This window comes from Sciurus carolinensis, chromosome 10, assembly GCF_902686445.1.
Source record: "Sciurus carolinensis chromosome 10, mSciCar1.2, whole genome shotgun sequence".
Taxonomy (NCBI): domain Eukaryota; kingdom Metazoa; phylum Chordata; class Mammalia; order Rodentia; family Sciuridae; genus Sciurus; species Sciurus carolinensis.
The window spans coordinates 27,051,518-27,076,736 of NC_062222.1; the positions used below are offsets into that span (position 1 = coordinate 27,051,518).

The following is a 25,219-nucleotide window of genomic DNA, read 5'->3' on the forward strand; positions in this document are numbered from 1 at the left end:
TACAAATTCAGAAGGCCTTCTGTAACACGCAAATACATCATGTGACATGATAAGTACTATGAACTGGTAGAGGTGAACGTTATCACCAGTGGTACTTACGGGGCACCCACTGTGACCACTGTACTGGGCGTGTGTGCTGGGGAAGCACGCATGTGAACTGAGAACCAGAGTGTATTCGGAGGCTAGCAACAGAAAACTGGGTAGAAACATGGGAGAGATTAGCTTTCAGGAATTTGAGGGAGGGCAAAGGAACAAGGGCCAAGAGAGTAGAGCCATCGAGGCACTGAACTTGCCCCAAACTTGTGATTTATATCCAATTTGCCAACATTTAAAAGGGACATCCCAAGGATGCAGGTGTTTCTTTTGTTGCTTGAGTTTCCTACTTTACTTTTACTGAAGTTAAGTCAGGATAAAGTTTTATGTAGTCATAATCTGGGCTTATGGCCAATATTATTTGGCTTTGGTTGCACATGGATGGAAACTGTTTTTTTAATTATTATTTTAATTGTACAAATTTATGGAGTAGTATGATAATCTGACACATGTATACAGTGCAACAATCAAATCAGGGTAGTTAATATTTCATGGGTGAAACTTCCACAAAAGGAGGAAAAGAAACAGACCCTGCCCTCCCCAAAATAACAGCTGTCTATCTATACAGAATTCAGGGATCATTCTCGATGTGCTGTGTCTTCCTTCTGAGAAAGATTAAACTGTTCAGACAGACTGTTTCGTGGGTCCTTGTGGTTCTGGTGTAAGAGCCTGGGAGAAGACACCTCCTCCTGCGCTCATGGTCGTGGGCTCGCATTACTGCATTGCTGTTTTGGATGTGTTTATTTTTATTTGAGGCTCGGAAAAGAATCCAAGGGGGGAGGAGCAGTTGGGCAAAGGCTGAAATTGGGATGTAAACAATAGTATAACTGATGGTAGAGAATAAAACTCAGAAGAGACCCGGGAAGCAGAAAGCAAGAGGGACAGAGGGACAGTGCCTCTGTGCTTCTACCTGACATGTTTGCCTGGCTGGTTCCCAGGGCTTGAAGAATCAGCTGCAGCTCCCTGACGACGGTGGCGGCCTCTTCCCCGCAGGACAGGTCGGGCTCCAGGACCACTTCCAGAAGGCCGACTCCTACCAGAGAGGGGCAGAGTCAGCCTGCCTGGGGTGGCCAGTCCCCTCGGCAGATGAGTCAGGCAGAAGTCTCAGAAAATCCTGCGTTGCCGAAGGACTCTCGAGGAGGTTCTGGCCTTGAAATTGTTTCTCCTTCCCAGGAATTTATTAACTTTAAACTTGGGCTTATCTCTTTTAACATACATCCAGTTGCAGGATCTGCGACTGGATAGGGAAGGCTGTCTGACTTTAGGGGTGGCCTAGGTGCTCGCTCGTCACTCCGTCAACACCACAATGGTCATTTTGATCTCCATCAGCCAGGCCCCTCTGCCTGCTTTCTCAATTGGTTTGGGAAAGATGTCTAAAACCCAAGGACGCAATAGGCTGGAAGGAAGGAGAAACCTGCGCGCCTACCCGCCCTGTTGAGATCAATGAGCGTCTGGGCTCGCAGGTCATCGTGAAGGCTCTTGCCGCTGTCCTGCTCCAGCTGGATCTGCTTGATCCGCACCGTCCTGGAGACCATCTGATTCCGCTTCTTCCCTCCCCAGACGCTGTACACCAGGCTCCCATTCACAGCAATCGGGAGCCGCTGCTGGGTAATTTGGTAGCCTGCCTGCAATCAAACAAGCGCGAGTTACAGTCACGGGGCCAGAACCCAGAGCTGGGATCCAGATGACTGTTCCTTCTACTGTCACACGACTAAAGGCTTACGTGAAACAAAAGTGAAAAATTATAAAAAGAAGAAAACAAATCATTTATGCACTGCTGCCATCACTTCGCCTGGCTGTTCTGGCTTTTTCCATCACTCCCTTATCCTCCCTCCCCCAAGCCCCTCACCCCACAATAACAATGCAATTAATAACACCAGTTCCGTCTTCCTTACTGAAGGCCATTTTGGGGAATAACAATAATTTCATTGTCAGGGGCCCCTAAGAGAAGAATTTATTGTTTTCATTTAGCTCATTAGCCTAAACCCTGCATCTCATTACCAGGCGCTGACAGACCGCCCTTATTAGGAAATGCTGGCTGTGCATTTTTTGCTGTCTTCTCTCAACAGGGAGACAGCAGTTGCAAGTATGTTTAAGCTTGTTTAGATTCTGCTCTTTCAGCTAACCAATCATGCCAGCTGCCCTCCCTGACCCAACTTCCCTTCCTTCTAGCTAGAAAGAGGCGTGACACACTCAGCGAATGGAAAGCACGCAGTACTAAAATACTGAAGGATGGTGCAAGGACTCCTGCACCTCCTTCTAAGTGGAAAGGAAGAATTACTTTCAAATGCGCATGTGCATCAACACACACTAAAGAGACCACAGGTCAATGCAGAGAACTGAAGAAGAGCAGAGAATCAGAGCTAAATCCTCTGCAGGCCTCGTTCGGTTCTCAGTATGTTGCACTTGTTTAATCCCACGACAACCCTAAGTAGCGCAGGCACAGAGGGGTTAAGGGCCTTGCCCAAAGCCACACGCAGATCTAGGAAGTCTCAAGGTCAACATGTGAACTTGATGGTCTGGCTCCAGAGTCTGTCCTCCTCATCACTAGGCCAAAGCTGTTTGTAAAACTTTAACAAATCAGAAATATCAGGGAGCTTCTCAAAACACAGTGTGCCTGGTGTCACCTCAAAGGTTCCTGACTCAGTGGGTGTGGGGTGGGGCCAGAGAAGTCATCTTTCTAAGGCGGTCCCAGGAGATGCTGACACTGGTGTTTTGGAAGCACACACTGAGAACCCTGCAGGAGGCTAATTCATTTTCTACGATACGAAGTCTCAATTTGTAAAATCAAACTCTGGGGAAGGTAAGCTGGAGAAAACACAGGATGCCCTGTTCAATCTGAATTTCAGGTAAACAACGAATACTTATTTAGTAACAACGAATACTTATTTAGCATAAATATGTCCCATACAATATTTGGCAACATTAGTTGTGATTATCTGACCTACCTGGGCCAGAAAGAACAGAAGGCCACAGATAAACCAAACCTCTCATTTTCATCCTACATTGCTAAGGCTCCCATCTTAGTCAAAGTGGCTGTCACTCTTACCAGATGAAGAAATGCAGACTGGGGATGTAGCTGAGTAGCAGGGCACTTGCCTACCATGCCACAACCCCAGTTTAATCCCCAGCAATCACAAAAAAGAAATGCAAAGCAGAGCAGAAGGCTGGAAGTCTGGCAGTAATGGTGGTATGTGTGTATGTGGATGTGTGGTGGTGGAGGTGTTGTGTGTGTATGTGTGTGCTGGTGGGCTGTTGGTAGTGGTGGTTGTGTGGCTGTGGTGGTGGTGGTGTGTGTGTATGTATGTGTGGGTGGTGGTGGTGGTAAGTGGGTGGTGTGTGTGTGTATGTGTGCTGGTGGGGTGGTGGTGGTGTGTGTGTGTGTTGGTGGTAGAGATGGTGTGTGTATGTGTGTGTGTGTGTGGGTGGGTGGGTGTGTGGTGGTGGAGATGGTGTGTGTATGTGTGTGTGTGGGTGGTGGTAGTGGTGGAGGTGTTGTATGTATGTATGTGTGTGGTGGTGGCTACACTTGGACAGTTCTGGTCCTATTTACTTTTTTATTTACTTCTGACCTTGCCCACTAAAAAGTAGCTCACCCCAACCTTCAGGTCAAGGAGAATGAGGTGAAGCAACCTCATCACTATTGTTTGGCTCAGCCTAGAGGAAGGCTCAGATCAAATGACACATTATTTTGGGAAACCCACTCAGTGTTTCAGTTTTGTTCCGACTTCAAATTAGGAAAAACTGGCTTTCATTCACACTGGAACAACTTAAAGAAAAATCTAATTTTATGGAAAAGGCAGGTAAATACTGAGTTTATTGCTCAGCCAATTACTGTTGTTTGTGCAGCTTTCTGCCTTGTGGTTCTGCCTACTACTGTTCACTTACTTGCTCCGTGTGAGATGACAGAAGTGTCTCCAATAGCCATCTTACCGGGAACTTCAGCTTAAAGGGAGACGCTCTTGCGATGTCTGTTGAGCTACGGTGGGCACTGACCAGTGAATCTGCCGCAGGGTCAGCCTTTGTCTTAGCAGGCAATTAGCACCAAACACCATGGCGGGGCTGAGCCTGACAACACTGGCTTCTCCTAGTCCCCATTCAATTATGAATGAGCCACCAGAAGCATGAGGCTAAGCAAGGAGTCAGCAATCAGGACAATTGCATCCAATCTAGTAAACATCGGGGGGCACCTGCCTTCATCAGGGCCAGCCAGAGCTCCCTGCTGGGATGGACAGAGCGCTGATTGAAAACATGAGCGGGCAGCCTTCTCTCCCTTGCTGCAAACCCCTCAAGGCAGGGCTGGCCCAGCTCTGGGAACTTGCAGGGGGCGGATCACAAAGCATACTTACAGGGAGGTCTGCATAGAAGTAGTGCTTCCTGTCAAACAAGGACTTCTTGTTTATGTGGCAGTTCAGAGCCAGGCCTGTCATCACCGCAGCTTCGACACACCTCCTGTTGAGAACCTATGGAAAAGCCACACAGGAGCTCCTTTCAGAACCAAAGCCAGCTGAACAAATGCTTCTCCCTCACACTGACACCTCCCTTCCACCGGCATTAGCTCTGGTTCTCCATGCAGGCAGCTCCAGTTCACAAGCTGTGTGTCTGCAAATGAGGAAAATGATACAAAAAGAAAATGCACACAGCAGTGGGTCCAACTGGAGACTTAAGGAACTGCCACAGTGGGGACCCTTCACCTCAGTTCCTGGTGTTAACAGAAGAGTTAACAGTAGAGTTGGGAGTGGAGCGGGTTGCTTTGTGAATAACCCAGCCCCTCTGACATGGAGCCTGTCAGACACCAGCGAGGCCCAGTGTTCTCATGGGAGGGTCCAGAGCAGCTCAGCAAACCACCTGGGGGACTTAGGAACTGGAAAGGCACAGGTGGCACCCAGGAGACTGATGGGAACTTATTTACTGACAGAGAAAGAGTGAACTTCCAAGACTACATTTCCTCAAGGGCTGGGAAATGGGCACCATGGCCTCCCGGCTTCCAGTCCAGGCCTGGCCAGCTCCCTCAACGGGGCTCCGACCAGCAGTGGTACCACATGGTGGACTCCCCGATGCTGCTTGGCTTGGCAAGGGCTCCCGGAAGTTCCCTGCGGACCCCCCTGAACCTCTTTCAGGAATGAAGGACCCAGAAAGAAGTAGGAAACATCCAGCACCAAAGGACATTAACAGCTTTTGGGAACTTTGGGAGTTGGAATTCGGAGAACGACTAGAGGACATGGTAGAGGAGAAACAGCGCAAGCCCTACCATCAGGGCCACAGCCCACTTCTGCTCTGGGTAACTCTGTCATCAGGAACCTCAGTTTCCTCACCTCTGAATCAGGGATATGATACCACCTTGAAGAGGAGATAAAATGATAGCTACAACAGGCAATCTGTCACAGGGATGCAATAAATCATTCATTTCCCCATTTTACTTTGGGAAAATTTGTGAGAATGTTGTGCATGCAATGAAATATATTTTTATGTTTTATTATGGTATTTAAGGTGTTCTTTAGTAAATTGAGCATTTATATGTAATATTATAATATCCATAAAAGACATAAATATATAACATATAATATTATTTCTATTACTTAAATAGATAAGGCTTTCCAGTGAGGCATTTTTCACATCCACTATTTTATTTTATTCTAATCTGTAAAGAAGTTAGTATCATTCCGATATTCTAATATTTCAAAGAAAAGGAAGACCTTGAGAGAGAACATGACTTGTCTAGTTGGCAAATGATATAAAGCAAGCTCTGAAGCCCACATGTGCCCTTGCCTAGGTGATAAGCAGACTCCCTGTGGCCTGGGTGAAGCTAGAATTAAAGACAGGCAGTTAGTGGAGAATAGGTGGTCAGGGTGAATGGAAAAAATGGAGGCCAATCTGAGTCTGGGAGATTGGAAACCGCCCCTGGGACACCACCCCTCCCAAAAAGGTTGTTAAGGGAGCCACTCCTGAGCAGACAGAGCTACACATCACTGCCCCCGGCTGCCACTCCCCTTGGCCCTTCCAGCCCACCTGCTCACCCCCTGGCCAGCCCACCGGCATCTCCTGGTCACTATGCAGGATGGGGGCAGATGAACAAGATAAGGAACAAGAATGTAGGAGAACAAAGGAAACTTTACAGCTATAAGCAGGACAACCTTCCTCCTCCCATGGACTCTGCCTTTGGGTCCCCTTCTTCCACCTGGGAGAAGTCTGTTTCACTCTCCTTTACAGAGTTTCTTACTTTCTCCTCTACACTTGCCTCCCGTGCTTCCCTGGTGTTGACTTCAACATCTAAGGAAGCAGGACTCGTCAAGGTAACTGATCACGGGCAGTATCATGAGGACTGGCTCTCTCTGCTGCAATGAGGAGTACTGACTGATCACAAGCAGGTTTTAAAAAAATATCTTTAAAAAAATTTTTTGGATGGACACAGTACCTTTATTGTATTTGTTTATTTTTATGTGGCACTAAGGATCAATCCCAGTGCCCCACACATGCTAGGCAAGCCCCAAACCCAGCCCCGATCACATACAGATTTAAAAAACAAAAATGTGTGACAAACTAAGAGAAGCCGCTACTTGCTGCAATATATAACCCCCAAAGGAAACCCAAACAAACCCTGCACTATGACAAGAGCACACAGCTCTCTTTAGGAACCCACATTACAGAAGGGAGTCGTGTCACAGCTTCTATTCCAAGTTCTTCCTTCTGGGCCTAATAATGTTGTCCGTTCGCAGTAAAAATGGTTTTCGAGGAAAGATGTGCTGGGGAACAGGGTGCTCTCATTATTGATGTTTTCCCATTACTGGTGTATTTCACCGAATGGTTGTTACTGGAATACAAACAGAGCTGTGGGGAATCCTGACAAACCCCAGTCTGGTGACTGGGGTGGAGGGATCGAGGGATCAAGAAGCTGGGGTCCTGGCCCTGAGCTTTGCAGCACTGGTGACTGTGGGACTCCCTGCCTGCACCACACTGGCTTTCTCACCCCCAATTCCTTTCTGACCACCACTTTCTCACTCAGTCTGTCCCTCTGGAGCCAAGCTGCATCCTCCTTCCAAGCATGAAGAAAGCCCAGGTCATTCAGTTTATTTTGGAGCATGCCTGCGCCTGGCGCTGAGCGGGAGCTGAGAGCTGGATGCGATTACAGACTCTCCCTGAGCCCAAGTACACGCAAGTGCCCAGCACTTGATAAACTACCCGTTTCCAAAGAATAAGAATGCAGGAGAACACACAAACATCCGGGCAATTTGAATATACTTGAATCTTCTTTTGATGATTTAGAAGGCGTGAAGTACTTTAGGGTCAGAATCATAAGCATCAATCATTGCCACCCCGCAGCTGCACAGAGGGGCTAGTCAACAGTGCCAGTTAAAGAAATGTCAAAAAAACAAGAATTTACTAGGATCTTCGTCAAGTTGCCGTGACAAATGTTTTGAGGACAAATGTTTTTGAGGTCAGCATGTTTTGAGGACAGGATGTCGAGCTGGAAAATCCAACGCGGGCTGTCTAAAACTTTTCTTGAGTGTCTATAATGTACAAAAAATGAGGGATCTAGAGATAAACTGGACTCTGTCCCTGCCCTCAATGAATCTGCAGTGGTGACAAGAAGGTTCTTGCCTTTTCAACACCCTTTTCAACGCCCTTTTCAAGCTCATTTTCAAGCACACCAGAGTAATCTCGCTAAAAATGTACTTTGTGGTATTTTGTTGCCTGAAGTCCTTCAATGGCCCCCTGTGGTCCCATGCTAAAGGCTGAGTCCTGGATGATCTAACTCCTTCCTCAGTCTTGAACCTCATCTCCTCCTATGCTCCCTGCCCCACACCCCTATGGTCCAGCTCTCCTACACAAACAGGCAGAGCTTCTGACGCTCCCTGTTCTCGTCCCCTTCAAAAGCTTACTGCGATGTCACCACCTCTGTGAAGCCAACATTACTGTGCTTCCCATGTACCTCTCTGTCTGTACAATTCCATCTGTGCTGTTATCACAGTGGATTGGATCTGTTCAGACACTTCAACACAATTGTAAGTCTCAGAAGGATGGGAACTGCTCATCCCAATACTGAATTTGGGGAAAAAAGTGGAGCTCAGCTCACATGTGAACTCCAGTGAGACGGAAGGTGATGGGTGCCAGGCTGCAGGCAGATTTCAGAGAGCCAGCGATGCCCAAGTCTCCTCTGAAGTCCTACCTGCCACCTGCCGGCCTTTAAACTTGTTTCTGAAGTGCTCTAGGAGATAACCGACCACGTGTCATGTGACCATGGGGCTAAATTCAACAGACTGACTTGTCTTGAAGAAGGCATGTTCCAGACTTCTCTGTAATCAGCCTATGTGATGGTGAAGGATCACAGGATTAGCTATAACGGCTCTCACGTGGAAGGAAACCAATAATCCTTGGCCCTCGCTCAGCACATCTTCCTCAACTGGGCCTGCGGACACTTCCCTTTGGCCTCAGGTATGATCAACAGCAGGTATTTATCGGGCACTGGTGTAGTATGAGGAGATCTGAGGTGTGTGTCACGTACACCTGTCATGCAGTCCTAATAGCAATCCTAGGGTAGAGACAATTAGGATCTTCATCTCAGAGATGATGAAGGCAAGCACACAGATGAACTACTCTGGCCAGGTGACACATATAATAAGTAGCAGAGCAAGAACATCAGACTCTGGAACACAGGCTCTCAACCACGACCTCCTTTCTCGAATCTTCAAAGAATAAAGTGTGATAGTTTTGGTTCTCAAGACTACTAACCTGGTCATAACTCCACAGCAGTACCTCAAACCAAATCCTGATGGAGATGTTGCCTCTAATGTTTTACTTCTATCAGATTCTCTCCATATTCTCTTTCCAGCTGCTGAGTTCACAGAGGGCAGGTACTGTGTTATTTTTTAAAACTTTCTGAAACACTCAATACACAGTCTCTGGTATATAGAGGGTCCGGGAATGTAGGTTTTCTCAAGTAGCAGAGGAGGTTCTCTTGCTAGATTTCTGACATAAGTATTCATAAAATGATTCATCAAGTAGGAGGCTAATTATTTTATTTCATCAGAAAGTTGTAAGAGGCAGAATTGGGAGATGAGATAAACAAACAGTGGACCAATTTCTTGACTAGTTGGGGGAGAGACTGGGCAGAACGTGGCCTGGAAAAGGATATCGGGGTGGTAGGTGGCAAATGGGAACAGAGAATGGTTTTTTAAAAAGAAATCATTTGCTGGGCTTGCAGATAAAATGTTGGATAGTGCTTCAACCACACTTTGTTTAGAATGTAAAATATATCCAGTACGTAAGGCAGCATAAGGCAACCCAGAAATGAGCAGGAAACCTTCCAGGAGATATTGTGATCCCACTTTGAGAAATAGTCTTCTAATTCTGAGATTCATTTAGCCTAACCAAACAATCACGTTCTGATGTCTGGGTACAACAGACCATCATATAGTGACAACTCCCAACACCACCCCCCATCGCTAAGTTCTACATATTTTACTTCCTTAACACATCCTGCTTTTCCATTCCCCACATCCTCGGGGATAATTCAGGCCTCTGCAAATACCACCCCCCCCAACCACAAGAGGCCACTGACCACCTCGCCAGGCGCTTCCTCTGCCTCTAGAGTCTCTTTCACATCCCTCAAGAATGACCTCTGTGAAGGTCAACCTGCTCATGCACTTCCTCTGTCTAGAATCCTGCCTCACCGCTCCCCCACATCCAAAGGCTGCGGTCCAGGTGCCCAGTAGTCTTCAATACCCGAAACCCAATGCTCCCATGTGGCCAAGTGTGGGACGTGCTTTTGTCCAAACTGCCAGTGCTGCCGGTAACACTCTTCTTCCTCATCTGCTTGAGCAAGAACTGAATTGACACCTGGCAAGACTCTCAGATGTCACCTTCTTCATGAGCTCTTTTCTGCCACTACCCCAGTCTAGATGTCTCCCCTCTCTGCTCCCTCAACACTCAGGGGAAGCACTGTCTCCCAGCTAGCCTGAGTTCCCAGAGGGCAATCGAGTCAATCTGCTTATTCTTCTTTTCCCCACCACCTAAGCCTAACACCAAGCCATCCAATGTTAGCTGAAGTAATGAATCATTTAACATTTCCTTCATCAACATCCAAAAGACTATATGCAAAACTGTTCTATAAAATGTATTAGGAAAAAGAAGGCACTCTCAGTATGTAGAATGGAACATTTTAAATGCAGAGACTTCATTACACATTTGAGAGATGAGCAGAAATGTCAAAGGCAGCACAGTGACACAACTTTGGAGACTCTCAGCAGCAAGAAAGTCACCCTATCCCAGGGCTGGAGAGAAAGGGGAGAAGCAGTGTTAAGTGGACAGCCAGGGTGTTGGGTCACCAGAGGATGCAGGAAACATGGCGGCCTGTCTCCCAGAAGCTGGAGCCATGATGAGAGGCAGATGCCACCCAGATGTTGACAGGGTAGAGCGGGAAGGAGAAATACACTGCTGCTTCTTTCTTCCTACTGCAGTCTTTCATCACACCTTCTGGTGGCTCCACCCAGACAGAAGGCAGATGACCCACTGGGATCTGCACCAGGAGGAGCTGGGAAAACAGGAGTTCACAAATCTGAGGACATGTCTACCACGACAGGAAGGGCAAACACATTTTTGTGTTCATTTCTGTAACTTTTTCTTTTGATAAATGAATTATCAATAAAATGCTGCTACTCTCAAGTCTGTGCAGTCACCAGAAAACTGCAAATTTCATGGGTTCCTTTTTTTCACACACTGGGAACTAAGAATTATGGAATGCTACAAATTTGTAAGGCATATTTGTGCTAACTCACCTGACTTGAACTGAACTCGAAATCTACATTCAATACTAGGAAAGAATAACCTACTAAGTCAGTAAAACATTCTCTAGGATTTGAGCATTTTTATGTGAAGTTCTGCTAATTACAAATAAACTCACTCATGAAAGCCCTGGGATCGACACTGGGAAGCACTCTGGGATGTACTTCAAGGAGTAAACTGCATGACTCTCAAAACAGGCTATAATTCACACTATTTTGCTGCCTTTCTGGCTTTTTCATTAACTGGCAAGCCCATGATCCTCTAGTACCCAAAGTGAGTCCAATGAGTATCTGTACTTTATAAAGTTGAGGTGACATAGCAATACTGGTGTCCCTGCTGAAAATCCGGTTGGAATTCCTCTGGAGCACTAAAACAAAGACTACAAGATGATGTTTTTCGAAAAGTCCAAATGGCAATGACTCTGTGAAATTTATGCTAAACATGACAGATCTGATAATTAGGATATAGCATGGTAAATGCTTTAATTTATGGAAAGAAAGTAATTAAAATTTATTAAGTTAAAAATAAGGCAGTAAAATGGGCCTTTATCTTACTGCTCACTATAAATTTGTCTCAAAGCATGAATTCCCTCTGATTCGTATTCAAAGTAAGTTATCATGTGATAAATTTTCATTACAATAGAGAAAAGGTTCCCCATTTCCTCACCCTCACACTCCTCACCATTGAGCCCTTTTATCATAACCCAAAACAAACACAAAACTGTAATAATGCTGTAAAAATTCAGTTTGCTAAAACTGGTTAAGATAATTATTTGAAGTAGAACTTTACCATCAAAAGTATTAGTTTTATGCAGGTATCAAATATATGTGTGGATATGCTCACATAAATATATACGTTCTTTATGTTTAAACATGAGCATTGCCTAGGGAAGAAAAAAGAAGTAAATGCTACATTCTCTCTTTTGTTTATGTCCCTCTTTCATGAAGGGGAAAAAATAAAATATCCATCAAATATGCAATAATTCCTGGTCAAAAGAAGAGAGGTATGGTTGGCAGTTTCAGCTGTCCCTCAGTTCCAAAGTTCCTCTTCATTCCCAGCCCTCTGTAAAACTCCACTTCCCATGGGAGATCAGGACTCACCTGGGAGTCCATCCTCATCCTGCCTCTGCCTATCTGACAAGCTCAGATGGCCCACAGCCCAGTGCCCAAAGTCAGCACCAGATGAGGCTAGAGATAGGCAACCTATACGAGCTCAACAGCATGAGAGCCCTGGAGCAATTCTCTTGCTTTTTCCATGGACTACTAGAACACTAAGACCTGAGATTTACTGCTGGGATATAAGAAAAGAAAGAAATCCTTTGGCCTATGCTGGCCTAGGCCTGCCTCTAACCTGGGCAAGAAGAGTTCTCATACAACACTTCGTGGATTTCACTTTGAGGTTGGAGATCAATGACCCAACTATCATAATAGTGTTCATTTGTGAACTCAGCCAGTTAGCCAAATTAGACAGGAAGGTTGGAGAATGGTCAGGAGCCAGTAAAACACAAGTCTGGGTGTGCAGGTTAACTGGTGTCTCCCTTTTCCCAGGTTCCCAACAGTTACTAATCTAGCATTGGTCAGTGGTGATTAACTGGATCTCTGAACAGACTTTTACAAACAGATGAACTGGACCAAACTGAATTCGAAAGACCTGAATCTGAATCCCTCTTCTAAGATTTCAAAGCCATGTGCCCTTGTACAAGTTATCTAACCTTTCCAGGCCTCGATTTCCTAATCTGCAAAAGAAAAATTAGTTATTTTGCAGAACTGTCCTGCAAATTAAATAACCCCACCCCAGTAGGCATTTAGTAATGCAGTTTCAAAATGGAAGTGTTATTAAATGCAAAGTGCTCACCCCAGTCAAATCCTTCATGTGCAAACTTTTCTAGGAGGCAAGGACGTCTAATGAGAAAAGGCCTAAGCAGCTCCACGGATCCATTAGTCTGGATTTACAATCCAAGGTAAGGCGTAACAGATGCTAAAATTATGTATTTTGTCAACATAATATTTCCCCCTTAAATGATAACCAACACCTTTTGTGATAATTACTGTGCTATCTCCAGAGGAACAGAGACCATATTTCTTAACGTGTCAGGGAGCTCATATTGCTTCATTTTCCCTGTTTTATAGTGAGGCACAATTTTCCTAGGTAATGCAGTATACTCACCTCTGGCTGGAAAAGCTCCATTCTTGGGTAAGAGAAATGAGCTTTCAACAAGCTGGCCAATTATAAACCAGTTAACTGAGCCAACTGTTACTCACATCTCACTGTGGCCTGTTGCACATCTGTGACTTCTATTTTCCAAAGTAGCAGCTACCTTTGAAATTCAATGAGTCAATGGAGAAAATAGATAGGAAGGCAAGGAGTGGACATAGGAAGCAAGTTAAAAACCAAAACCAATTCACCAACCAAACTAAAAACATTGTTCTTTTGGAATAAAACTTTGGGATGGAGACAGGATCTTTAATGAAAAAAGATTTCCCCTTACTTCAGTTATGAATATTGGTTTTTTCTCTAGTTCATGACTTTAAAACAAAGCATCTAAAAATTAAAAAAAGCTAAGCCATACAAACCCCACCATTCTAGATTTGCCCATGTATGAAACTGCCAAATCTTTCCAGACTCGTCCTAAAATTTACTCATGAGATTCTACACCTAGAGAGATTTGATGGAATGCAATCACATCCTATTTCACATCACCGGAACCTCAGGAGTAATCAGCAAAAGTGATAGGAAACATTATTCTCGTGACTGAAATGCTCTAATGATCAGAATGAGATCTACTTCTGTATATGAGAGATCAGTATTGAGTTGAATGATCTGATTATTGCTGAGAAAGGAAACAACTGACTTGAACCAACCTAACCAAGTAAGAAACGCAGCTAGGTATTCACTATTGGTATGGATATGGGATTTGGGGGAGCAAAGCTCGTGAATATCAAAAGTAAATCCCCAGAGGCATAGGCCATTCGAGGAAAAACAGACCTGATGTGTTCATCCATCCCGTGAATGTCCTGAGAAGGGAGTCTTTTAAAGTCTGTCAGGACACAGATTTTTTAGGAAAATGTTATCTTTAATTTTAGCAATGAACAGGAAAACAGTGTCTTATAAAGGCTCCTCTGTAAGCCATGAAATCATGGAGGTTAAAAGGGAAGGAAAAAAGGCTGAACTTCTATATTGCAAATATCTCTATTAATTATGTTTGCTTCCGAAGTAGATAAGAAAAAATATCTGGCCTGGATATTTCAAAATCATCAATGTCAAGAAGGAAAGGGAAAGAAAAAGGAAGGAAAAAGAGGGAAAGAAAAAGGAAAGAAGAAGGAAAAAAGTGAGACTCCAGAGATATGACAAGTGAACGCGACGTGTAATCTTTGGATGCTGGATTGCAGGGACAAAGGCCATTCTAGAAACCTAAGTATGAACCAAGTCAGATAATAATTTTGTGTCAATATTAGCTTTCCTGACTGTGACCACTATATAGGGATTCACATAAGAGAATGCTTTCATTCTTAAGAGACGAACACTGAAGTATTTAGAAATAAGTTCTATGAGGTCTCTCAAATGGCTCATCCAGTTGGGGAGCAACCTAGATGTAGGATAGTTATTTACTCTGCTACGCTTTCAACTTTTCTGAAAGTTTGAGTTTTGTTTCTAAGTAAGCAGGGAAGGGGCAGAAGGGGTATATAATTCTCCTAAAAGGATGGTGAGATGTTAAAAGTCTCTCACACCTGCAAGCCTGTAATCCCAGAGGCTTGGGAGGCTGGGGCAGAAGGATCACAAGTTTGAGGCCAGCCTCAGCAATTTAGCAAGGCTCTAAGCAACTCAGCAAGACCCTGTCTCAAAATAAAACATAAAAAGGGCTGGGGTGTGGCTCTGTGGTTAAGCAGCTCTAGGTTCAATTCCCAGTAGCAAAAAAAAAAAAAGTCTCCCATACAAAACTCAAAGAACATATCAATTATAAAGAGGTAGGGGTGGTGGGATTAGTAGGTTCTAGAGGAGGCAGGAACCATTTAAATGATACTGACTCGTAAACTACTTGAGTACCTAAAGCTTTCATTCACTGTTGCCAAAAATCAGCCATGGAAAAGAAAGCATTCTATATACTAAATAAATCTATCTACCTCAACTTTCCGATGTCATAGAGTCAATTAAGTTATGGGGACATGCTAAGATCCCTGTCTATGTAATGAACGATGGTGTGACCCTTAGTATCATGTCAAAATCTGTGAACAGGGAATTCTGCAGTATGTAGCCAAAAGTATATAAATCTTATGTAAAGATGCCATATATACATAATCAAGAATATGAAAGGAAGATTTGTTCTTTTACCTGGTAGGAAAATAACTTTAATCCAATTATATCTTTTTTCGTTGAAAAGTACTTTCACTTTCCCCCCCAAATTCTGTGTGTCTTAGTTTCTCCTAATGCTTCCTGTTGCCTTGCTAAGTGAATGTACTCATTCATTTCCTAATGGTGCACCTCTAAAATAATTTACGATTGACAGCTTCATATTAATTGTTATGCTGCCGTGAATACATGCCATCTAAGTAATTTCAGGAAAATGTTACATGTTGACCCGTCCCCCTCCCTGCCCTTATATAGGCCACTGTATAACAAAGTTATCTGTGTTTATATTTTAATGATGCAAAATTAAGAAGATGAGTATTATAATAATACTAAATAAAATTTACATGCCACTTGAGAGTTTATGCTTTCATATACATCAATTTCTCTGCATAGGTGTAAAAGATGGAAGAGAGTAAAAAATAAGGTCAGTAAGTTAGTTAGCTGACTGTGATAAGTAAATAAAGGTTAGGAGTAGCTACAGGCATCTAAAAGGTTTACAAAAAGCTATAAAGGAAAAATTCCCTCTTATGTTTTGTTGGAAATGAATAATTAGCAATTACTGCAGAAGGGAGGGCAGTCTGGTGCTTTACATTAAGAATGTGAACCAGGCAATTCTCATTTATATTTTTAGTCAGGTTCTTGACTTCTCTGTGTCCTTGGGTAAATCAATCAGGCACTCAGTTTCCTTGCCTATCAACCAGGGCTGAAGCTCCTAACCTTGCTCACTGGGGTGGCCTGTGAGTTGGCAAATATCACTGAAAATTCAAAGTGCTATTGACAATCACCGATCCCTGCCTGTCTGCGTCTCCTAAGGAAGCCGCAAGCATGACAAAGACCCTTGATTGATTATACTTCTTGCTTCTACACTTGTGAAAGGAGATTCGTGCATCAAAATTTGGAACAGAATATTTTAAGGTTCCTGGAAACACAAATATGTTTTGATTCCCACTTCCTGTCCCTGCCTCAGCTCCAGTCCTTCTTATAAGGATGCTCCCAGAGGTGGACGAACTGGGGAACAAGAACTCTCTGCCACTAGGAACAGCATGCTCTTCTGAGTCCAGTCTGACTACCTAACCCTGCCAGAATCACCAAGCCTACGCTTGTCATCTCTGGAATGCCAATGGCAAAATGACTTCCCAACTTTGCCAAGATTTTAAAAAGAGCTAAGGGAAAAAATTCCCCAAGATGCTGCAGTGTAGAAGATAGCCAACTCTGCCTCCCTGCCAACTCCTTCAATACAAAATGTGAAGCAGAAACACATAAGAATGATCAAGTAAGAAAAATCCATCTGATGGCCTCAGACAGACCACTGGGGTGGACCTTTCTTAGACTTAACAGATCCCAAGTATGAACTCACAGTGTGGACAAAGAATTCCCTAGAATCCAACCAAAAAAGTGTCTCACATCTCCTTCCAGACATGATGTACATGCTAAAAGTGGCTCCATGTTTTCTCTTTTTGAGAATTTGGGCAACCTCCATTTCCTTGTCACCATGTCCCCATGTGGAAGGAGTGACTTCTCTGACAAGTGACTGGGGAAAAGGAAATGAACACATGTGGATCGGCCACTTCTGTCTGAGCATTTCCATTATAGGCTTCTCATACAAATCATCAGAACAAAGCCTGTCGCAGCTCTTTCTGATCAGCAGGCCCCGGAGGTGGTGTATTCTAGTCTACTCCAGTCACGTGATAAGTTGTCTGCAGAAGCAGAAAGTCTGCAGTTTCGGGGAGCTGAGGTCAACTTAAGCACAAAGTACTAGAAGCCATCTGGCTACATATCAAGTTGCATTTGTCAATTGAGCTATCATCACTAATAAAGCTGACATGCTCGTCTCCATCTGTCTGACTTCTATGCTAAGATTTCTCAACTGGTTCTAGCTCAAGAGGAGAAGGGAGCAGCAACACCCACGATGTCACACAGCAGGAGAAACCCAAGAGGGCACCTGCCATGGCTGGGTAGGTATACATTTTCTGTGAGGGAAGGGCTTTTCCAGGTCTGCTGCCATTTTTTAAGTTCTGGAACTGTCCATGGAAGAAAAATGAATGGCACCCAGCTGCATGATTTCAGGCTGCATTTTTATTATAGGCTTCTAGTATAAATCACCAGAACAAAGCCTATATAAGCTACCTGAATGTCAGAGACAGAATGTCACAGAACACTGTTTTTTTAAAAACTACTACATATTATATCAACAAAAGACCCCTAGTTTTTATACTCCTGGGCATCTTTGGTAATGTGTTTCTATTTTATTTTCTATATGTTCTGTATAGGTACTACAGAATTCTGCACAAAATTCATTTTGAACAGTTAAGAGTCCTAAGTACTGCACACTCCTCTCTAACAAGGGCTCCCTGTTATTGTGCTCACTATCTCATCCAACTGCATATTTTGAGAGGAAAAGAAACCAATAAGGGGATATGAAAATGGGGAAAAAAAAATTTCTTCCTAACAGATGCAATACTCAAGATTTCTCACTTAGGAATAAACCTGGGGAGGCAAGCATGCTGCCTGGAGATACCCCATTACCAGGAAAGGATTACAGATTTCCTAGAAATACTGCTGAGTCTGAGAGAGGCCCTGCAGACCCAGAAGATTCACATGAGGACAAGGCCAGATGAAATCCCTCAGGCTCCCCAGGGCTCGGGTGGAAGGGAAAATGAACTCCTAAAGTCCTCAGTGACTCCTCCCACTAGCACTGGCTGCTCCCCTCAATTCCACCATATTGCTTTCTGTTGTTCCTTAAGGAAAAAAAGATGGTGTCATCATTTTCACACAAAGGTAAGGGAATGAGTCATTAAAGATTAATTTTTTCAAAAATGATCATTGTTATAGTTTGGATCTGGAATGTCCCTCAAAGGCATACGGGTTAAAGGTTTGGTCCTAAGCTTGGTGTTTCCGCAAAGAATCTTTGCTGGGTGGGGCCTAGAAGGAGGTTTTAAGTAACTGGGGGCACAACCTCAAAGAGGATTATGGGACACTGGTCTTCTCTCTCTCACTTCCTGGCCTCCATGAGGTGAACAGGTCTCTACTGTGTGCTCCTGCCATGATGTGCTGTAATGCCATCGGCCCAAAGCAACAGGGCTCAGTGATCACGGACTGAAACCTCTGAAACCATGAAACAAAACAAATCCTTACTCTTTTTAAGTTGATTACCTCAACTTAAATAATGTAATAATATGCATTACTTCAATTTAAATAATGCAATAATGGAACATTGACCAACACAATCATCTTTAAGTGCAATGGGTGAGCGTGCACATTCCTGCATATCTATGGGGAATTCAGAAAAAGCTGAGTCACTGATCCTTCTCTACAGCAACAGTGCAGGCACTATGAGAAGGTGCAAAACTCTCAGCCTCAGCTGGCATGAAGAACCATAGTACCTATGAAATAGCCCAGAAGAACTGCAATGAGGGGGAACAGAGGGAAAGGGAGCCAAAGAGAGGTGCGAAGATGCCTTTCCTGAGTCTCTGAGTCGCCCATCTTCACAGATTTGTCTGCAGCCCCAGCTACGTGGTCCTATTCTTTGCTCCTTCCTATGAGGGCTCAACCTTAGGTAATGGGGAGGAAGCCTGCCCTCAGAATCAATAACCTGCTCTCAGCAGACTTGAGGTCAAATTTACTAATTCTGTGGTCCACAAATCTCCACGCTAAAAGATAAACATAAAAAAATGCCTGTAAGCTTGGAACTGGAGCTCTGGAAAAAAGCCAATAAAATAGGTCTTTAGAGGAACTCTCAACTCAATCACAAGAGTTCCCCTAACAAAGCCCTATCAAACATGACTTCATGATCCCAAATTACAAAACACACAAGTAAATCATCTACCCTCAGCAGGAACTAGCAGACATACAAAAGGCTAATAAGATCACCCAAGAATTTCTGGTAGTAGAATTAGTGAAAACAAACTATAAAATAAGTAGAATTAAAATTACTAAGCAATAAAGAACTGGATATGTGAAAAAGGAACAAGGGCCTTTTAAGAGAACAAAAGGAGACTTAAAAGGGAAAATTAGTATTTTTTATAAAGGAGATACTCTCAGTAAAGTATGAAACTCAATGAATACGCTTACAGCGCAGAATAGACAGAAAAAAAGAGAGAATTAGTGAACTGGAAGAGGTTATAGAGAAAATTGCCCAGAATAAAGCATAGAGAAAAGATTCCAAAAGAATTCTCCATTATGACCACTGTCTTATTGTCTACATGGAGACATATATAGCTATGAGCTGCTTAAAGTCAGGGTTGCCCTCCTAAAGATGAACTGAGAGAAATCCAGCACATGGGGCACGGGATTAGTGACTAATTCGGTGAGATCTCCTTTTACCAATTCTTCTGACTGAGCACTCTTCTTTTCTCTCTTCAGGTTTAGACTTCATAACTAGAAGACGTCATAATACCCGGAGCATGCAGTAAATATCAATGCTGTGTAGTCAATGTTTCCATATGCATATAAACATGTGGGCATACATCTACAAACACATTACATACACATCTGTTAATAGTATTTGTGTTTTAAGACATACATGCAAACATACGCATACCTGCAAAATAAAAGCCACACATGTCAATCAGACTTCTTGAAACTCCAACTACAATGGAACACAAATTTGGAGCTGGTCATTAATCTAGGAGTGAGGAACCAATTCAAAACTGAGTGGGACATTAAGTTGTGTGACTGTGGGCAAGTCACAACAGCAGTCCTTCCATCTTTAAATTAAAGGGACTGAACAGAATGACTTAGGATCTCTTCCTAATCCAGACTCATATGGTTTATAGCTTCAAGAAGCTAAAGAGCTTTCACACTATCCATATGTTCTATTTTGTAGGACAGGTCTCTACGCAGAGCCTTGCTCTTATTTACATTAACAGATGTGATGATCTAGCTTTCAGGGCTACAGCAGGTCAGAACTACTGAGAAATGAGCAAGAAAGGATTTCTAGAACCAAATATACAGACAGTAGCTTAAAAAAAAAAAAAAGGTTAGAGATAGTGGCTTGTAAATTCAAGAAAAACATTGTACTATGAAACCTAAAAAGAATGGGCCATCTCTAGCCATTCACTGTAGAATCAGATGGCTTTACACACTTCAATGGCCCTTCAAGGCACCATTATGTTACAACACTGAGCAATAACTGATGTTGCTGATAACCTTGAGCAATCAAGAAAGGTTGCCTTAGCTTCAATATTTTCTATTTAAAAGCAGGAAAGCATATAATGTATTTAAGAAAGAGTCCTGAAAAGAGGTTAAAAAATATCAAAAGGGTTTTAGATGTTTGGAAAATTCATTCATATGGACTCCTCATGTATGCGTATGGTCAGTACATACCAGTATATAGAGAAATACTTATCAAGTGTGTTAAGCACGTTCCATGCAAGGTACTGTCAAGCAGTCCAAGAAAGAGCCAATGAACTACTTTTCAAAACTGTACACACAGAACTCCCCCTAAACTACATACATAAAAGGATGGTCAGTAAACTGTATGAAACATATATCGATAGAAAGTAGACATAGTTATTAATATAGTCATGTCCCATACTGGGAATGTTCCTCATGTAACTGGCAGGAAGGGGAAATGAAAACTGTTGTGAAGCGCGAGGCTTTCAAGAATCCACTGAAAGGTGGGAAAAGGTCCATGGCTGCGAAGGCCAAATTCTCCCCCATGGAGGGAGGTGAGGTCATTCTGCCTGCTGAGCACAGAGGTCCATCACGGTCACGAGTCATCTGAGTTCATGCGGGACATCCAGTTAATGCTGTGGTAAGGCAAGTCTGGACCACTGGAAGAGCTTAAGAGCTGAAAGGGCACTCTTGCACATTTGTGGGTATGAGCTCATGGACACAGCTCTTTTATTGGGGAAAGGGACACAGAACAGGGCAAAACACTTCATCCATGGAACAGCACACTCCACAACAGAATAGAGGAAAACTATGAAAGTGACTTGGGAGAGTGACTGGCAAGAGAAACGTCTGAGAACACCATGTAATTATAAGTTCTGCAGATTACATTAAAGCAAATCATTGAAATGGAAAAAAAATTTAATAGAAAACTGTCACATTTTGTCTTCTTAGTCAAATAACTAAACATCATCTAAGTGTGAATGGACACAGAATGAAGTACAGATCTGATTATAAATGTCTGCGTTTAATCACTTTTCCCTGATGTTTTCTTGACTCTCTGTTTTGTTTCTACATATTAAGTTAAAAATAACTTTATAATTACATTTAGAATTAAGGGTCAGGAAAGCATTTCAGCCAGATGCCCTGGAGAACTACTCAAGTAGTTTGAAATGTGTTAGGGCATCCCAAACAAAAGTCATTACTAATATCTGCCATGTTCAGAGGGGGAGAATACTGCTGATGACCTAACTTTAAATAAATTTATTGGAAATTTTAAAAATAATCGCAAAATACTTTATGAAAGTCTCACATCCTGATTTCTTTTCTTTTCTTGTTTTTGTTTTGGTACTGGGGATTGAACTTGGGGGCACTCAACCACTGAGACACATCCCCGGTCCTATTTTGTATTTTATTTAGAGACAGGGTCTCACTGAGTTGCTTAGTGCCTCGCTTTTGCTCAGTTCAAAGCTAAGGCTGGCTTTGAACTGGTGATCCTCCTGCCTCAGCCTCCTGAGCTGCTGGGATTACAGGCATGCACCACTGTGCCCAGCACATCCTCATTTCTTGAGAGAGGCAAGACCCCTTCTGGTGTAACCTGAATGCTTGGATTTAAGAATGAATCTCCAGCCTGGCGTGGCAGCACATGCCTGTAATCCCAAGTGGCTCAGGAGGATGAGGCAGGAATAACTCAAGTTCAAAGCCAGTCGCAGCAAAAGCGAGGCGCTAAGCAACTCAGTGAGACCCTGTCTCTAAATAAAATACAAAACAGGGCTGGGGATGTGGCTCAGTAGTTGAGTGCCCCTGAGTTCAATCCCTGCTACCAAAAAAAAAAAAAAAAAAAAAAAAAAAATCCCCAACACAAGGCACATATCTGCATTGTTAGTGCCCAGGGGACAGGGCATTATTTATTCCCCTTCTTTGTCCTCCTTCTTTCTAATTACAGTATATACTTTTATGAGGAAAAGAAAGTTTTGCAAAATGTGCTAAGTGACATTCCAGTTTTCATTCCACAGTTGCCAGTTCTAAACATCTTTGGTATGAAAAGGCCCAAATGCTTTTTTAGACAGGCTGATTCTGAGAGAAGAGGAGAATGTTCTTGCATACATGTGTGAAAAACAGCTTTAAATCTTTTCCCAACTTCTGGAAACAAGAGGCACTCATGGTTGCTAGGAGGTTCTAAGTTATATACAGATAAGAGCTTTCAGACAAGCAAAACGTGAGAGTCACCGGTTTCTAATTAATCTAATTGTGGTGTAGCCTGCTTATCAGAAGGTATCTATTGGGCCAACTGGGCATCCCTACCAGCAGGCAACTGAAAGGGATTGCTCTTCCCCTCCCTTCCTTTTCTGCTGCTTAGGGACTGATTACCAATCGGGGCCAAGTATTTTAAATCACAAAGAATGAGCATGTGTGTGCGCACGTGTATGCCTGTGTAAGAGAGAACATGCAGGTTTGCACGCATTTCCAACAAACTGGATGCCTTACTGAAATCTCACCATTACTGGCAGCATTAGTTGGCCAATCATGGAACAAATAGATTTGTAAATCCTGTGACATTTTAGCAAATAAATACATTTTCTTTTCTAATTCTCTTCCCATTTCACATCCATATACAAAGTATTTCAAGGTGAGAAACTGGAATGACATGATAAAGAAGAAATAAACAACTCCAAGCAAATAACCTAGGATCCTGTCTATAGTTCTGCAGGCAAATAATTAGCTAATAAATTAAGGAAGATTCTGCACCCCAGTAAGAGGTTTTTACTAGGTCAAAGTAATGAGTGAGGCTGAATCCTTGCTAATAAAATAAAGAATACCGCCCTTAGTTTAGCCGTAATCCTGCCTATGAGTAGCAAATGGGCCGACTGACCTTTTCAATCTGCAAATTTATGATGGAATTCCATAAAATTCTAAAACTAAGGTAAAGTAAGAAGATAAAATAACTGTGTTCCTAAAACGCATTTAGAAGAAGAGTCACTGATCAGGATGGGGAGGGCAGATTTACCCAGTGGTCAGGACAGCAGGCTAGGAAGAAGGAGAGCCGGTACAGACTTGGGGTGGAGGCAGGGAATGGGAAAAAGCAACACATTTAAATACACATACATATAAATTGATACACAACTGCACACAAGCACATGTGTGTGTGCGCACATACACATACACACACACAGCCAAGCTCAAAGCAAAGCAAATCCCCTGGGGCCACCACAGTGGTCAGAGTTTAAAGCCATGGGATGCCCAGGGGTGACCACAAAAGAGACAGGATAGCAAAGGGATCAAGAACACAAACCCTGAAGTCAGACTACTAGATCTGAATTCTGGTTTCTCTGCTTACAAATTGTGGTAACCATAGTAACAGTCTCATAGTCGTTAGGAGGTTAAAATAACCTGCCATGTAGTTAGCACTTGGTAAATGTTAGTTGAACATTATTGTTGATCAGGCTGAAGAGACACTGGTTGTCGGCAATCTAAAGCCCCTCGCAGCAGAAGTCAAGGCTGTGAATTCATGTGGGCAGGGAGCTGGGAGGGCTCTCAGCAGAAAGCTGTCAGCCAAAAAATCCTGGTCCACTCTGAAAATCTTCTGCCACCAACTGAAAGAACTGATATGCAAGAGGCCACCCAACTCAGATCATGGCTGAGAGAGTCTTGAGAAATCAGAGCCCCTGACCCCGAACCTGGCTTGGGTGTGGGGCTGGACCTTGGCACTACCTACGCTGTGTGACAGTGGAGGTCTGAGAAATTAACACAGAAACTGGTTCATTCAGTAAAGTTCCATGGGCCCTGGCAGAGGCCACTGGGAATCCATCCCAGACAACGTCATAGTCCAGGGCCTAATCCTTAAGTTAAAAATCACACTGAGCCCAGAGCAGAATAAAAACAACCCCATCCCTGGAAACATCCTGGCTAACACTATCAGAGAAAAACAAATTACCTACAAGGAATGCAGTCTTCTCATCAGCAGTAATAGATGCCTGAGCACAATGGGGGGAATGTCTTCAAAGTGCTGAGGGGAAATAAATGTCAACTTAGAATTCCACACTATCATTCAGGAGGGAGGGAGAAGCAGAAAGAGCTGGAGGTGTACAAAACCCCGAGTCCATCACCTACAGACCCAGAACGCAAGAGATGCCAACACCAGGAAGAAAGAGCAACAGAAAGGAGAGAGGTCTAAAACTGTGTGCTAGAAAAGGAAAAAGTCAGGCGGGAGCTTCCTCAACTATCCATGATCAAACCTAAGATCTTTCTTGAGCCATAGGAGGAAGGACACTTCTTCCCTCTGGGTCACAGTAAGAGAGTAGCCTTCCTCCCTGGTGCTCTAGAGACATCTTTCTCAGGAAGCTTAACCTCTAATTTTTAAACAAAATATTATAGGCATGTATTTTAAAGTAAATGATAAGGAAAAGCAGCAATGCCCCCACCCCTTCCTACATCCAGTCCTGTTCCTGGCAGCTTACACCTTCAGAACTTTGAGTAGTCTCGTCTGGTATTTATCTTCCTATTTTTAAATAATATGCTATGCCAGAAGACCTTTGGAAAATCCATCACCTGCTGGCAAAGGCTGAGGCTGTTGGCTATTTGCCACGTGACAATCCTTCCTTAATCTGGCACAAAGACAGACTTGATAAACTGCCACAATGACACAGTGTACTTGTTTTTAGAACATAGGGCCACAAGACTTGGCCCATTCCATTTCCAAGAGGTAACTGAAACAAAGTTACAAAGTGAGAAAATAATAATGAGACATTTTGCAATATTTTTGCACTTACTCTATCACAAGGATTTGCCCATGCTTACTACTTTATGACACTGCTATTCAAAAATAAAGGTTCACCCCCTCTCCCATGATAAGATGGCCAACATGAAGGTTCAGTTAGGTAGCTAG

The 25,219-nt window shown here is 43.3% G+C and overlaps 1 protein-coding gene across 2 annotated transcripts in view; it reads right to left on the reverse strand.

Annotated features, from left to right (window-relative positions):
* Gatb (glutamyl-tRNA amidotransferase subunit B) overlaps positions 1-25,219 on the reverse strand; it is a 92,676-nt gene that overhangs the window by 57,430 nt on the left and 10,027 nt on the right. The window contains exons 3-5 of one of the 2 annotated variants that reach the window (XM_047566959.1): positions 4,443-4,556; positions 1,520-1,718; positions 1,004-1,126 (exon numbers count right to left, since the gene is read on the reverse strand). In XM_047566959.1, the coding sequence (XP_047422915.1) occupies positions 1,004-1,126; positions 1,520-1,718; positions 4,443-4,556 (436 nt within the window). The remainder of the gene's footprint in view (positions 1-1,003; positions 1,127-1,519; positions 1,719-4,442; positions 4,557-25,219) is intronic. The other variant, XM_047566960.1, reaches the window with a different exon arrangement.